This window comes from Dendrobium catenatum, unplaced genomic scaffold (assembly GCF_001605985.2).
Source record: "Dendrobium catenatum unplaced genomic scaffold, ASM160598v2 fragScaff_scaffold_334, whole genome shotgun sequence".
In the NCBI taxonomy this organism is placed as follows: Eukaryota; Viridiplantae; Streptophyta; class Magnoliopsida; order Asparagales; family Orchidaceae; genus Dendrobium; species Dendrobium catenatum.
Window position 1 is genome coordinate 3,579,999 of NW_021318796.1, and position 12,293 is coordinate 3,592,291.

Genomic DNA, 12,293 nt, shown 5'->3' on the forward strand with positions numbered 1-12,293 from the left:
CTGCTACAGTAAAATTATCTCATCTTCCTTAGCTCTTCTTTGCTTTCTCTGTTCCGCTAACGTGTAGGTGTCAAGCTGAAGCAGGGGTCTCACCTCTTCATGGTATCAGAGCCAGGCGTAGAAACAGTAGTAGTACTAGATACAAAAGGTAACTTGTGGCATTTTCCCAAATTACATGAACGACACAAAAACGGGTCATCTTAAACCCAAAGTCATCTTTGACTTATCAGTTGTTTACTCCCCCTCTTCTACTCCTACATCATATACTATTGCAAGCAAATATCCTCATTAATGTTGGAGAGCTGCCATGTCAAAAGAATTTCTTGCTCTTCAACAACAGTCCACCTGGTCCTTAACTCCTCCTCCGACTAACGGCTCTGTTCTTGGTTGCAAATGGCTGTTCAAGACTAAAATACTTCCCAACGGTCAAGGTCCCACTTATAAAGCTCGGCTTGTAGCTCAAGGGTTTGCTCAAGAATATGGAATAAACTATACGGAGACTTTTAGCCCAGTTGCTAAAATGCCTACAGTCCGCATTCTTCCATCATTGCTCTTAGTCGTGCATGGCTGGTACTCCAATTTGATATCTCAAATGCTTTTCTACATGGCGATCTTCCTGAAACTGTGTATATGAAACAACCATCCGGGTTTGTAGATGAGCAATTTCCACATTATGTTTGCAAATTGCATAAGTCTTTGTATGGACTTAAACAGGCGCCGCGACAGTGGTTTGACAAACTGACTACCTCTCTCAAAGCCTTTGGTTTCACTATCAGCAAATCAGATCCTTCTTTACTGATTTACACACGAGAGCAAATTTCACTCTATCTCCTCATTTATGTTGATGATCTCCTACTTACAGGAAACAACTCAGCTACTATACAGCTCCTCATTTAGCAACTCAAAGCTGAGTTCTCTTTAAAAGAACTGGGTTCAATTTCCACATTTCTCGGAATTTAGGTTCAGCACACTCCTCATGGTTTGTTTCTACAGCAACGTCTCTATGCAGAAAATCTGTTACAGCAATCGGGATTCACAGATTATCGTCCGGTTTCAACTCCCTCTGCTCAAAAGCTTCCTTCCATTCAAGATGCTGACCAGCCCTTTCCAAATCCCACCCTCTACCGAAAGTTAGCAGGCTCTCTTATGTATCTCACTGTTACAAGGCCAGATATAACGTTTGCTACCAATCACATCTGTCAGTTCATGCATCAGCCGACCAACCAACATTTTCTTCTCCTTAAACGGCTTTTGCGCTACATTAAGGGAACCATACATTTTGGCTTGCCAATTTCACCAGGAGACTTACAACTTAGTACATATGTGGATGCAGATTGGTCTGCTGACAAAGTTGATCGCAAATCAGTCACGGGTATTTGCTCATTTCTCAGCTCTACTCTAATTTCTTGGCAAGTTAAGAAACAACCTACTGTTGCCAAATCTTCCACAGAGGCTGAATACCGTGCACTATCCACGGCCACTTCAGATGTGATCTGGCTCAGAAGACTTCTCCAAGAATTTCAGGCCACTCAGCTCGCTGCCACACCAATCTATTGTGACAATACCTCTGCAATTGCTCTTGCTCACAATCCGATTTTTCATGCGCGGACTAAACATATTGAGCTGGACTATCATTTCATTAGTGATCATATCCGATCATCAGCGATTCAAGTTCTACATCTTCACTCCCTTGATCAGCCGACTGACATCTTAACGAAGTCATTGTCTACTTCCAGATTTCGTCAATTACGCACCAAGTTGACCATCCAACACTTCAATGATCAACTTGAGGGGGGACTGTTAGCACTACGTTAGAACTCATTTCATCTGAACTCCTTTCTGCGCATGGACCACCAACTGCTAATCCTTTTCAGAGGATATTCTGCTCCATACGCCTTCTGCCACCAACGGCTTGTTCAGTTGTTGCTCCCTGTGTTTCTGCTATATATATGTACTCAGTTATATGGTTTAATATATGAAATATGCATATGCTGCTACAGTAAAATTATCTCATCTTCCTTAGCTCTTCTTTGCTTTCTCTGTTTCGCTAACGTGCAGGTGTCAAGCTGAAGCAGGGGTCTCACCTCTTCATCCATTACTAGCGGCTTCTTGCTGGTCTTCGTGCAGGATTTGGTTTTGCTGGCCTGTTGCTTGCCCTTTGGAGGGCCCTTGTCTTTTATTTGGGTGATCACAATGTTTCACCATTACCTGAGCCCGCTTCAGTGATTCCCCTTTTATTTTATGGTCAGTTGCTCCACCGTGTATTTTTTCTTTACATGTTGTTTGCTCATGTTTTGTTCCTTTTTATGGAATAGAATTTCTTGTTATAAAAAAAAAAAAGAATAAATTTGTGTCGTTAATTTATATATTTTCATATTTACATGATACACTGAGTTATAGTTTTTAAATTCAACTCTTAATTTAATTAGTTTATATTTCATATAATTTGAACTTTGTAGTTTCTTTTATACAATTATGTAATTTGATTAATTTCTATTTCATTTTTTATGATTGAGCTTCTCCTTTATCTTCATCCTTTGCCATTAGATGTTTCTATTAATTTTTTTAATCTTATCCATTAAGCTCTATATTAAGAATCCAAGATTGTGGGAGCTTGTTTATCTTAAATAAGTTATTTAAGAATGTGGCAAGGCATCAAAGGACCTTGTGATGAAATGAAGAAAATGTATAGGATTATTGATGACTTTAAGCTCAACGGCAACATCTAATTGATTTATGCCTAAATGAATTAAGTCAGCAATATTGAGCTATATTACTTCATTGTTCATCAAGTATTATTATATCTAATTTGCATGAAAATTAACTATATATGAATACATATCTGTATATTAATCACCATCGTACGTCTTTATGTTGGTTGTGAGTTTCACAAGTAATTCGTATTTAATTTATTTTTGCTTTGTCTTTTGAAATTAGTATATTAACATAATGTTAAATTATTATATTTGTAATGAAATTTTGAGGCATCATATGAAATATGACTTGATTGTTATTAAGACACTATTTAAATATATTAACAAGGAATTTTTAGTTTCTTGCCAAATTGTTAAAAAAAAATTTATATATTATAAGATATGATTTCATGTGAGTAAATATATATTCATTATATTATCATTATTGCAAATACTTTCATTGATAAACTTATTTATTCATATAACAAAAAATATAATATTATATTTTATTAATATTATGTTTTAAATAAATATAGTATTATTTTAACAGATAAACTTATTTTTTCATACAACTAAATAAATATAGTAATCATATAACTAAATAAAAATAATATTATATTTTTATTTTTAAACTTTTTATTCACGTGTACTTAGTGTACGTGCAATTATACTAGTATATAATAAGTAGAGCAAATAAAGAATAAAAGTTTGTGTGAATTCATTTTCATTATAAATTAGTTGTGAATTCCAAGTTCTAAGCAAGAAAATCCGATAACCATAAACTCTATGAATGTCATAATAAAAAAACATTAATGCAACAAAATCAACACAATGCAATCGCTCTATATACCTCGACACAAACAATATCCAACCAACCACAACACGTATTGAAAAACTCACGTCATCTGAAGGAAGACGGAACAACAACCTATACTCATAGCCGAGAACACCTGCGTACTCAACAACCCGATCCACAACTCAATCAATGAATACAGAATGCGAACATAAAAAATAACATAGGCAAGGAGAGGGATTGCTAACACATCAGCTTCCTTCTTCTTAGAATTCTCACTAGAGTAAACATAGGATGTCTCCGAGGCAGCATCGCCTTCATGTTTCCCACCATGGAGGGTGTGGACTGGGCCGATTGCACCATGTTGGAGCATGATGATTCCATTCTCTCCATGCTTCTCGGGGCCACGACCATGGATTGGGAACCTATGGTTTCGACGCTGGAGTATGATGGGTAGTGGGGTAGGAATTGGAGGAGAATGATCCGTCTGCAATGGATCATCTTATACAGTGTCATTTACTGGAAACAAACTCTGAAGAACTCTCAGGAGTTAGAAAGCTGGAAGGAGCACCATGAGGCATTTGACGACGACAAATCTGTATATATCTTGGTGAATTGGTTGGAAATTTTGGCTATTAATTAAGAGCTATTGGGTTCGAGTCTTACGTACATAATATGTGTATAAATTTATTTTAATTTATCTAAATGTTAAAAAAAAATCAAATAAATGTTTAATAATTTAAATTAACTATGAATTCTAATCCTGCAACTCGACCAGTCGTGTCACGTGTGGACCCAGCTGAGGACCCGTGAATAATAACGCTTCAACGCACGTATTGGCCGAGTCGCGGGGTCTTAAACGTCGAAACTGGCCCATTTATTAACCTTTGAGTTCCCACCCGTCGTCGACTCGTCGTCAAAGGCCTCCCTTCCAACTTTCTAACTCCTGCGAGTTCTTCAGAGTCTGTCGCCAGTAAACGCCACTCTATAAGACGATCCATTGCCGACGGATCCTTCTCCTCCAACTCCTACCCCAAGATCCATCAGACTCCAGCGCCGAAACCCTAGGTTCCCGATCCATGGCCGTGGCCCCGCCGAGCAGGGAGAGAATGGAATCATCGTGCTCCGACGTGGTGCAATCCGCCCGCTCCACGCCCTCCCGGGCGGGGAAACCGGAAGGCGACGCCGCCTCGGAGACATCCTCTGTTTACTCTGGTGAGAACTCTGAGAAGAAGGAAGCTGATGTGTCGGTAATCCCTCTCCCTGCCTCTGTTATTCTGTCTGTTCGCATTCTGTATTCGCTTATTTTGTTGTGGATCGGGTTGTTGAGTACGCAGGTGTTCTCGGCTAAAAGCGAGGAGTATAGGTTGCTGTTCCGTCTTCCTTCGGATGAGGTGAGTTCGTCACTGCGTGTTGTGGTTGGCTGGATATTTTTTGTGTCGAGGTATATAGAGCGGTTGCATTGTGTTGATTTTGTTGCGTTAATGTTTTTTTACTGTGGCATTCCTAGAGTCTATTGAAGCTGTTAGGGTTGTCGGATTTTCTTGGTTAGAAATTGGAATTAGTGAGGCCTTCGTGGAACCAACCGTTATCAAAGGTATACCAGGAAAGATAAAGCTGACAATTTTGTGATGCAATTTTCAGATTTTACAAAACTGACTAGGATCTTGCCTTGTTGATGAAGAAGTTTATTTCAATCATAATTGAATGTTGGATTGGATCACGTGGGTGCGTTTGTAGGTTCTGGAGTTTGATTGTATTCAAGTGACCTTTTAGATTTCGTTTCGCATGTTATTGTTGAACCTAGAAGTCCAGAAAGTCTAATGCACTGACCAAGATGTCTTGGTTATGCGGTGTAAAATGAAGCACTGACATGATTGCTATGCTTCCTACTTATGAACTCGCGAATTCCTGTTTTCTCTTAAAATATCGCATGAAATCTATAGAAAATCTCTATGGCTTGTTCAGAAAGAGTTTTTTTATCCCTTTTTTATATCCAGAAATATTAACTTGGGTGAGATAAAGCCTTTTTGATTGCAAATTTATGAAGATCTTGTATGCACATACACTTGATAATTTTTGGTAACTTTAAAGGGACATGAATGCCATGAAGAATTCAGTTAGACACTATCAAGATGGTGGGATAGTGGTGGTGGCGATGATAACGACAATTATTGGGTGATAAACATTGGAGTTTTCTTTAGTTAGAAGCCTATTGACATAGAAATCCCGAAGTTTTAATGGACCAATCACTTTAGGAACAAATTAGAGGCACATGTTCTTTATGTTGCAAGATAGTAGGATTTTGCCATAGCATGCCGCCCATATGAGAATCATGATTGGACAGTTATATGGGGTGCCTATGATTTTGGGGACTGTTATAATACATGTTTGTGTGCTTAGACAAGTATTGTTTTGCATGAAATACTTGTTTTTCTTATTACTAGCTAGTTTTATGTTTCACCATTGTCCTGCTCGCTCAAAGGAGCAGCACAACTAGAAGAAGCTCCATTGAATTTATGTGGGAGTATGCTCTGACAAGTGAATTTTGTATTTTGGAAGCCACTTCAGATTGTTTTATCTTTAAGCTTGTGGCCGTTCTTGTAAAAAGTTTATTTAAACAATTAAGTGAATGGAGTTCTTGCACAATGGAGATTCTGATGTTCATGACGTCATATCCCTGGTCCACCCTGGCAACACAGGGTGTGATGAAAGAATAAATTGAACATGTTTTGTGCTCTTAAGAAAAAAATTTCATATACAAGTAATATAACAAAATATATTAGAGTAAACAATAGAAAGAAAAGAAAAAAAATTTTGTTATCATAAATCAAAATAATAGTACATCAATGAAATGAGAATAACAACATATGGAAAGAGTATTGAAGAAAGAAACTAACGAAATACAACTACTCAAGATGGAACATGCAACACTTAAACTCTCAAATATATCCTAATGCTGATAAATATATTGCACTATACACTCTGTCAGGAACTGCTATAAAAAAGGTTAGCAATGAGTGAGTTTGAAATTTCAAATCCAACAATCAACTCCTATATACTGAAGCATAAATGATATGAAGATAGAACATGCAACATGAATAACCAAAGAGGGAAGAATAATCACATAACAACATATAATCGATAGCTCAATGCATGAATGAAACATGACATACTTTCTACAACATATTTTAGTATTAAAATATCGCAAACGTGTATGTCAAACTGTCATCAACACAATTTGATTCAAATGTATCCATATGAAATCACATTAGATGTCATCATTGTACCTCAATATGGCCTATCAATCATTCATCATTTTTAGCGCATATAATTGTTTTGGTTAAATACCCTACATTGGGAAGTTAAACACCTATCCAATGATTTTTTATCGAGTCAACACTTTATGGGCCTAAAAGGGTTCTACTAACCTACATACCATTGATCACTATTAAGTAAAAATTATGTTTGTTATTATTGTCATAAATTCTAGTAAAAACATGTGTTTTAGTTGATGTTGTGCATGAATGTATTAGGTTAAAATCTTAAATTTGTAAAGTTAGAATCAGCGCCGCAGTGTCCTAAACACCTACGCCGCAACACCCCAAACACCTACCCCACAACGCCTTTAACGCCCCAACGCCAAAATAGAGCATCACAACACTCTAGTCTTGATCATTTTTCCATTCAAGATAACGCCCCAACAAAACATCATGCAGTGCATATAGCACACACATTCATAGTAGCAATTTGCATAAAAAAAGTAAATTCCTCATCACTCACATACATACAATTTTCATATTTCTCATAAGCAATTTTTTAACATGTATTATAAACTCAATATGGGAATTGTTAATTCTACAACCAATATGATTTGCAGGAGTATCATTTATCGCATTTAATGGAAGTAATGTGTATGACTAGATTCTCTATGATAGGAATCAAATTCAATGGATAAGAGTTTTCATAATAAATCAAGGTAATATTGGCTATATTTCATGATTATTTCATTATGAATAAACAATATCTACTATAAATGCATAAAAATAAATCAATATTGAAAGCATGATTGATAAACTATAATATCCAATAATTTAATATAAATAACAAGGATAATATGCCTAATAAAGAAGGGTACATTTTAATTTATAATAAATAACTACTTACCTCAAGATGAACTGTTCGAGATTCTAATTTATTTGAGATCCAGCTAATGAAGTCGAATGTAGTTCAACTATACCTCTTACAAATAAAAATCCTATGTTAATATATAAAGCATGTTAGGGGGCTTATATGCAAAACCTAAGGTCCATCAATGGTTTTTAGTTGAGCATAAACAAGTTAAATTGCAATACCATCAAGTCTAATAAATAGACTTCTATACTATGATCTTAACCATATGATTTTCTTTAAAATAAATTGGATAAACCTAAATCTTTGTTTATGATGATTAAATATGCAAAATAAAAAACACCAAAATAAAATGTACTCTAATTTAATATATTCTCAATAGTATTCTTATGAAAGGGTTCAATCATAATCAAAAGTAAATTAAATTATCAATATATATTTATATGAATTGGAAATGAGAGAAAATAGGGAAGAAAAAGAAAAATAACAGTTGTCAGGATTCTCCAATTGACGGAGGAGGAAGATGAGGATAAGACTTTGCTATTTATTGAATTCTCGATCAAAATAGGAAGAGGAAGTGTCAATGGAGATGGAAGGTTGGAGGCTAGGTTTTCGGAAAAAGGAAAAAGGGATCAACGGCTATGATTTGGGGGAAGATATGAGAGTAGAATGGAGAGAGTGATGAGAGGGAGAGGTTTGGTGGCTAGCATGATGCTTTTTTAAATTGTGAGTAAAATTGATATCATGCGTAGGTGATGTAGCTTTGTCCACTTCTTCTTCTTCTCTAGCTTGGGATAACTTGCGAGTTACTCCCCTACTTTGACTAGCCTTCTAATCTCTTTCGTCTCTCCGCAAGTTCCCTTCCACATGTATCCTTCTTCTCAAAGCAACGAATTGAATGCAACTTTAGGTGTTTTTAATTTGTGTTTGTGTCAAGTTTGTAAGTGTCAAGAGTTGTAGGAGTCTTTTATTATAAAAAGTTGTGTTATTTCTTATTTTGTCTATTTTGTGTAATTTTCTTTATCCTAGTAAGGTTTTATTTTTGTAATAAAAAATTTGGGGCCCTTCCCAAATTTTTGCTTACATCAGTAGGAGATTTCAAACAACGACAAGCCAGTCACTGTATGGGGGAAATCATACAATTAGCATCCTTGGGAATTTTATGTATGTTTGGGGGGAGGGGGCAATTTAGTTTGCTGGCTGTTAAGCCCAGTTTTGTTGGCTTTAGTTATTACTCATGATTTATTAATCATAAGATATTTTGATATATGTTGTCTTGCTTTTTAGGTTCTGTTTGTGATGGCTGCTGCTTTTTATAAAGATGGCGGTGAAGTTATTAAAATAAAATATATTTTTTGAAATATTCAGTTGGTTTTATAAATATGTTTTATTTAAGTCAAACGATCGCTTTCTTGCAGCTACAACATGTTGGATCCAAATTTATCTATGGTTAACATCCTACTTTATTAGTAGGTCAACTTGTGAGTGTGCAACCAAGAATATGTGTGATAATGGAGAAAATGGGAGGATGCTAAAGAAATGCTGAAATAATTGTTAGGATCTCAATCAGACAAATAAATATACAAGTACCTTAATATTTCGAAGATATAAAAAGGTGCCAAATGCTCATCTTGACCCCTCATTTGTAGAGTTTTGAGGGTTACAAAAAAGGCTACGCCCCCAAAAGTAAAAAGGTACAATGCTACATAGACTATCCTAGACACGTGTCTTCTCCGGGTTGGTTGAAGGAGAGCATAGGGTTGCAGAACTCTGATGATCTATTTGTAGGTGATCTCAGTGGCGCTGAGCTATGATGATCTATCTCTAGGTGAGCTCAATGGTGCCAAATATGTACTAGGTGAGCTCCGTGATGTGGGGGAGCTTTGTTGTGCTAAGTAGGATTGGGTGAGTCTGCTAGCGGGTGCTGAGCAAGTGGGGATATTGAATGGTATTTGGGGGAGTGTTGGTGATTGGCGCAAAGTCTCAGATTGCTTTGGAGGAAAGGCGGGTGAACTGATGCTTCAGAGAAGATGAAATCAGTGGTTGGTAGGTCATAGTGGGAAGCTGAGAGCCCTTTGGGAAGATTGGGGCGAGTTGTTGTATAGGTTGCCTCCGTACCTTGAGGTGAGTGGTGAGTTACTTGGTTAGCAAAGTCCTTTGTTGTCCTCGAGAGGGGCAATCTTCCCTGTAGGCCCGGGCGAGTGGGGCCTGACATTTCATGGCAAGTTACTCTATGGAGTCCATAGAATATGAGTCCTCTCCTTGCAGCCCGTTGTCTACCTGTTGAGTACTTGTGAAAGCATATGCGAGTATACACCACACATTAGCAAACCTGGTTATAGATGCAGCTCCCTGCCATAGAAATTACAAGAAAGTAATAGCCAAACAAAAACATGGTTACAATCTAAAAAGTAAAGTAGGGTGAAAGCTATCCAAAATAGACCCTTAGTCTTCAACTTCATCCCATGTAGATTTATTTTGTTATTGACTTGCATTACTCAATGACTTTATATATATATATATATATATATATAATTGACATGACATAATTTATAAAAGATATATGTTATGACTGATACATGTATTTGATAAAAGACTGATAAATTTGATATAAATATATTTGATACATATGAACTATATGATTTACATGATATACGTTCATAACATAGACAATGTACAACATATATTTAACTATGATAAGTGTAAAGATTTTATGAACTAAGATAGATAAAAATTATTCTCAACAAATGGGTATAGAAATGATAGAGCTTAATAACCTTTTGTATTTATGCACTTGGTTATTGTTCACTGCTTTAGTTGTACTGATGTTTGTTAATCACATGACATATAATTGTTTCATTAATTATTACATATGTTTACAGTTATAAGTTCATACTGATAGTAATTGAATGATTACATGCATAGTATTCATAGTATATTTCGTTAATTTAAGTAGTAAGTTTTTATAACCTAATGAGCTATCAACTCATTATGTGGTTTCACATATTTTTTAGGAAGGGGTCAGGATCCAGTGAAGTGATGATAGATATGAGATTTAGGTTTTATTTTGTTTTTGTATTTCCTTTATTTCTATTCTTTTGTAGTTAATAGCTAAAAGATAAACTAATGATCGAATGAATGGATTGAACTTTTGGTTATTGTATATAAATTTTGAGAAATAAATAAAATTTTATATTTTGATATATATAAAATTTTTAATTGCTTTTGCTGGATTGATTTATATTGATATATTTATAGAAGTTATAATTGGTTAATGAAGATATTAAAATAGGATATTTTCCAAAATTTGATCTTGGGGTGTTATAGATAGCGTACCAAAGATTCTTTCTTTCTTGTGCCCAACTAGGTTCATATATGAAGGTAATCATAAGTTTGATGGAAGCCTAGAAGGGGATATTAAAAGTTGATTATGGATAACATGTTTATGGATATGTAAGAACTTGAAAGAAATAAAGGAAGCATTCCACTTTATCTAAATACAGCCATTGGGAGAGGCATGAGAATTATTACAACTATCCTCTTGAGAGAAGATATTAAACTTCCACAAACTATTATTCCTATCAATATAGTCAACATTAATCTTAGTCAAAATTAAACATAACATTTCAATATTCAGATCATTGATCATATTTTTACTTCTGCTAACACGACAATCATTATTTAGCCCTCTAACATTTCAAGAGAGGATGCTAGGGAGAGACATGAATAATTGCCCTCCTCCTTGCCTAGTTTCTTGCCTTTAGGGGGTAGAAGCCTTAGAGATGATAATTTGAAGCCTAGAATTATGGAGGAAGAATTGTATAATGTCCTAATTAGAATTAACAAGAATGTTTGAAGAGGAGTGGGGAGGAGAAGTGGTAGTGCCCATAATACTAATATTCAAATGACCATAAGGAGCAACAAATGTATCCAATTTGGGGTCAGAATAATAATGTCATCATTGTAGTTTGATGTTAGTTCAGAAGTATTAGTTGCATGAGAGCTAGATGTCGGTACATTAAGGTCTTAACCCAAGATGGGGTTTATGGATGTGCAACAAATGTTGGGAATGTGAGTGGTATAGGTGTTGGAGGTTTGCAAGGGTGGTTGTTAATTTAGCATGAATAAGAGGATACCGATCAAGACTCCTGCCCCTATTCAAAAAATTCATATTGGTAATCATAATTGCAATTGGTATTTCATCAAAGATTTATTCAGTGCTAAAGGTTTTGGGGTTTTGGCCCTAATTTCACAAACTTAGTTTTTGCTTTCTTACTATGTTATATTTTTATCAATTAGAGAAATTGGGAAGAAATGATTCTCAATTGGCTTGAGTAACCCATGAGGGAAATGATGTGCCTCTTAATTTTTAAAGTAATTACATAAATCACATAGCTTGATATAGTTAATCCTAACAATCCAAAATAAATTGGATGGTTAAAAAATGGATAGTTGCACTAAGCATTTACTAGGTAAATAAAGAGTATCCCAACTCCTCAAATTTAAGAAGCATAAAATAAGCTATTGTAATCTATTAAGCCTTGATGAGTTATGTTGGACTCAAATTGAGTCTTTGTTTATTATTTTTCAAACTTCGTTTCAAACAACTATTGAATTTGGTGAGTAATTTAGGCTTCATTTGAGGAGAGATTATTAACGTGTGGTCACCGGACCGT

General features: G+C 35.4%; 1 protein-coding gene across 1 annotated transcript in view; it reads left to right on the forward strand.

The window, feature by feature from the left end:
* Positions 1-4,367: 4,367 nt before the first annotated feature.
* LOC110112757 (protein VASCULAR ASSOCIATED DEATH 1, chloroplastic) overlaps positions 4,368-12,293 on the forward strand; it is a gene marked incomplete in the record, with an annotated part of 39,918 nt that continues 31,992 nt past the window's right edge. Inside the window, 2 exon segments of the mRNA XM_020845070.2 lie at positions 4,368-4,736; positions 4,824-4,880. Coding sequence (XP_020700729.2) covers positions 4,566-4,736; positions 4,824-4,880 — 228 coding nt within the window.